The 3,284-nt window shown below is 35.6% G+C and overlaps 1 protein-coding gene across 1 annotated transcript; it reads left to right on the top strand.

Annotated features, from left to right (window-relative positions):
* Positions 1 to 595: 595 nt before the first annotated feature.
* Positions 596 to 2,634, top strand: LOC100779658 (molybdate transporter 1). The gene has a single exon (XM_003549182.4). The coding sequence runs from the start codon at positions 813 to 815 to the stop codon at positions 2,289 to 2,291; it is 1,479 nt and encodes a 492-aa protein (XP_003549230.1). The 5' UTR covers positions 596 to 812; the 3' UTR covers positions 2,292 to 2,634.
* Positions 2,635 to 3,284: the final 650 nt, after the last annotated feature.

Here is a 3,284-nt window from a genome sequence, read left to right as displayed (position 1 = left end):
CTGTGTAGGATATACTTGTGATTATACATACATATTTTATGCATAAATTTCTCATTAAATTTTAATTTACACTATAAAATGGTTAATAATACTCTTTGATTAGTGAAAAATTAATTGGAAATTAAACTCAAACTGTACTAATGGTCTATATATAATTAATGTAGGAAATATTCCTGGTGTTTTTTTCTTCTTGTTTTTCGGTAAGAGGCTCAAATAATTCTAATGTTATTTCCATATCTTAGCTGTACAACTAGAGCTATGCTTGTGGCAACCAATTGTTGACTTGCCTGTTGCTATTTTTGTTTAGTAATAAAACTAGGAGTTTCAGATGTATAAAATTCACTTTGTCAATATACCTTGTCCTTTTTTTATTTTCTAATCCACAGATTCGACAATTATTAACCCGTAATATAATACTTGTTATCCTGAAAACTTGTTCACGTTCATGTATTAATAAAATCAACAAACAGTAGATTGTGAAAGGGAAGTGTTTTGTACGTTTTATCTTTGCATGATTGATGACAAGTTGTCCTAACATTGATTTTTCAAATCCCTACGAGGAGTGTGTCTGAATTGTCGGTAAGACAACTTTAAATTGAGGTTGGAGAAGCAAATTCTTTCTTACTTCTGCGGTGGATGTGCCTCGTATTTTGTGCTACCACATTTTCACTGACAAAACAAACACACTATTGAATCAACAACCAATTCCCACATATCACATTCATATTCACTTCTCTTACAGTTAATTAATAGGTTTGTTAATTACTTAATTTATTGCTCGAGAGATTCAAACCAAACACATAACATTTTCCATGGCATACCAAAACCCTCCTTCAATTCCAATCTCAGATCCTGAAGCACCGGAAATCACTCCTACTCATACTCCTTCAACCACCACCCCACTAGCCAATGGATTTTCAACCAAAGGAGTGGTGGAAAAAATAAAAAACAACTTGGTTTTTCACTCAAAATGGGGTGAGCTCAATGGCGCCATGGGTGACCTCGGCACTTATGTACCAATTGTTTTGGCCTTGACCCTTGCTAGGGACCTCAACCTTGGCACCACGCTGATATTTACCGGTGTGTACAATATCATCACTGGTGTCATCTATGGGGTCCCTATGCCGGTCCAGCCGATGAAGTCCATTGCGGCCCAGGCCTTATCGGACACTGATTTCGGTGTGCCCGAGATCATGACCGCCGGTATATTAACCGGCGGCGTGTTGTTTGTTTTGGGGGTGACAGGGTTGATGCAGCTTGTTTACATGCTCATTCCTCTCTGTGTTGTGAGGGGAATTCAACTAGCACAAGGTTTGTCATTTGCCTTGACAGCTGTTAAGTATGTGAGGAAAATTCAGGACTTGCCAAAGTCTAAATCTTTGGGGGAGAGGCATTGGTTTGGGCTTGATGGGTTGGTTTTGGCCATTGTTTGTTTGTGTTTCATTGTGGTTGTGAATGGGGCTGGGGAGAAGAGTAGAGGGTGTTGTGATGTTGTGGAAAGTGGTGGTGGTGATGATGATTTGGGTGGTCAAAAGAGGAATAATGAGGTTGTTGCAAGAAGCAGGACAAGCAGGGTGAGGAAGGTTATTTTCTCACTACCTTCTGCTTTCATGGTGTTTGTGTTGGGGGTTGTTTTGGCCTTCATAAGAAGGCATGAGGTGGTGCATGAAATAAAGTTTGGACCTTCCTCAATAGAAGTAGTGAAGTTCTCTAAGCATGCATGGAAAAAGGGTTTTGTGAAGGGTGCAATCCCTCAACTTCCATTGTCGATTTTGAACTCTGTGGTGGCTGTTTGCAAGTTGTCATCAGATTTGTTCCCAGGGAAGGATTTCTCAGCCACTTCGTTGTCAGTGACAGTGGGATTGATGAACTTGATTGGTAGTTGGTTTGGTGCTATGCCGAGTTGCCATGGTGCTGGTGGACTTGCGGGGCAATACAAATTTGGTGGAAGGAGTGGTGGGTGTGTGGCACTTCTTGGTGTTGCCAAATTGGTGTTGGGTTTGGTGTTGGGAACTTCTTTGGCACACATTTTGAAGCAGTTTCCTGTGGGGATCTTAGGGGTGTTGCTTTTGTTTGCTGGAATTGAACTAGCCATGTGTGCTAGGGACATGAACACAAAGGAAGATTCCTTTGTGACTCTTGTTATCACTGCAGTTTCACTCGTGGGATCAAGTGCAGCTCTTGGCTTTTTGTGTGGAATGGTTGTCTATGTGCTTCTTAGGCTGAGGAATTGGACAAGGGATAAACCACTTTCTACAATTTGGACGATGAAAAGCCCCGAGCAAGTTTGAAGAAAACTAAGGAGTATATTCAAAATATAGTTATTTTGCTTTTGGATATCTCTAATGCTTTTAATTAATTTGTTTGTAAATAAGTCGATGAGTAATGTTTTTCAAAAATGATTGTTGTGTTAGAGTTTTTATTTTCTTCAGTTTTGTTTTTGCTTTGCTGGTCTTTATTTAAAGCCGAATAAGGGGTCGTAAGGGTTTATGACATGTTAGTTGTAATTATAAGGAGTGTAGAGTATAGATATTTAGTAGCAAGTTCAATTGTTGCTGGCTTTTGCTCTTTGTAGTTTCTTTGTATTGGAGTCACAGAAATTGCATGTATATAATAAAGAATATAATTGGAATACATTTGACAATGTAAAGATTCTTGGACTATCATCTAATTATGAATTATTGTATAATTAAACAAATATTGAGTTCTGTGATATAAGATGATTTCTGACAAAATTAATAAAACTATTTAAAATATATAACAATACTACTCTAATCATTTTCTATGATATTTTGTACAATAAAGAAAAAACATGGGAAATTTGAGATAAGTACCGTCAGATATGATTTGATATAATATAATGGAAAGAATGAAGGAAAACAATATTCTAATATGTGTTGTAAAAAAATATTGTATAAATAGTATAATTAAATAAACGTGTGCTGCTTAATATATATATATATATATATATATATATATATATATATATATATATATATATATATATATATATATATAAACAAGTTGATTCAGTTAACAGAATTTGTTACCAGAGATTTTTTGTTTTTATGAGATGCATGTTTTTTTTATTGTATGGAGGACTTGTTTTTTCTATTACATGACTATTATGCTTTTAATTTGTTTGTAAATAAGTCAGTATTATTGTGTATGGATTTCAAAAGTGACTGTTATATATTTTTGGAGTGTATGGGTGAAAATGGAGACAAAATGATAAATGTGAGAGATAAATATAAAAGAAAAAAGAGAAAGATAGAAGTGATATG

The sequence above is a fragment of the Glycine max genome, chromosome 17 (genome assembly GCF_000004515.6).
Source record: "Glycine max cultivar Williams 82 chromosome 17, Glycine_max_v4.0, whole genome shotgun sequence".
In the NCBI taxonomy this organism is placed as follows: domain Eukaryota; kingdom Viridiplantae; phylum Streptophyta; class Magnoliopsida; order Fabales; family Fabaceae; genus Glycine; species Glycine max.
Note: the sequence above shows the minus strand (reverse complement) of the source record. Positions and strands in the feature narration are given on the sequence as shown.

Coding starts and splice junctions, on each gene's coding strand:
- LOC100779658 (XM_003549182.4), top strand. CDS start 813: ATGGCATACCAAAACCCTCCTTCAATTCCAATCTCAGATCCTGAAGCA.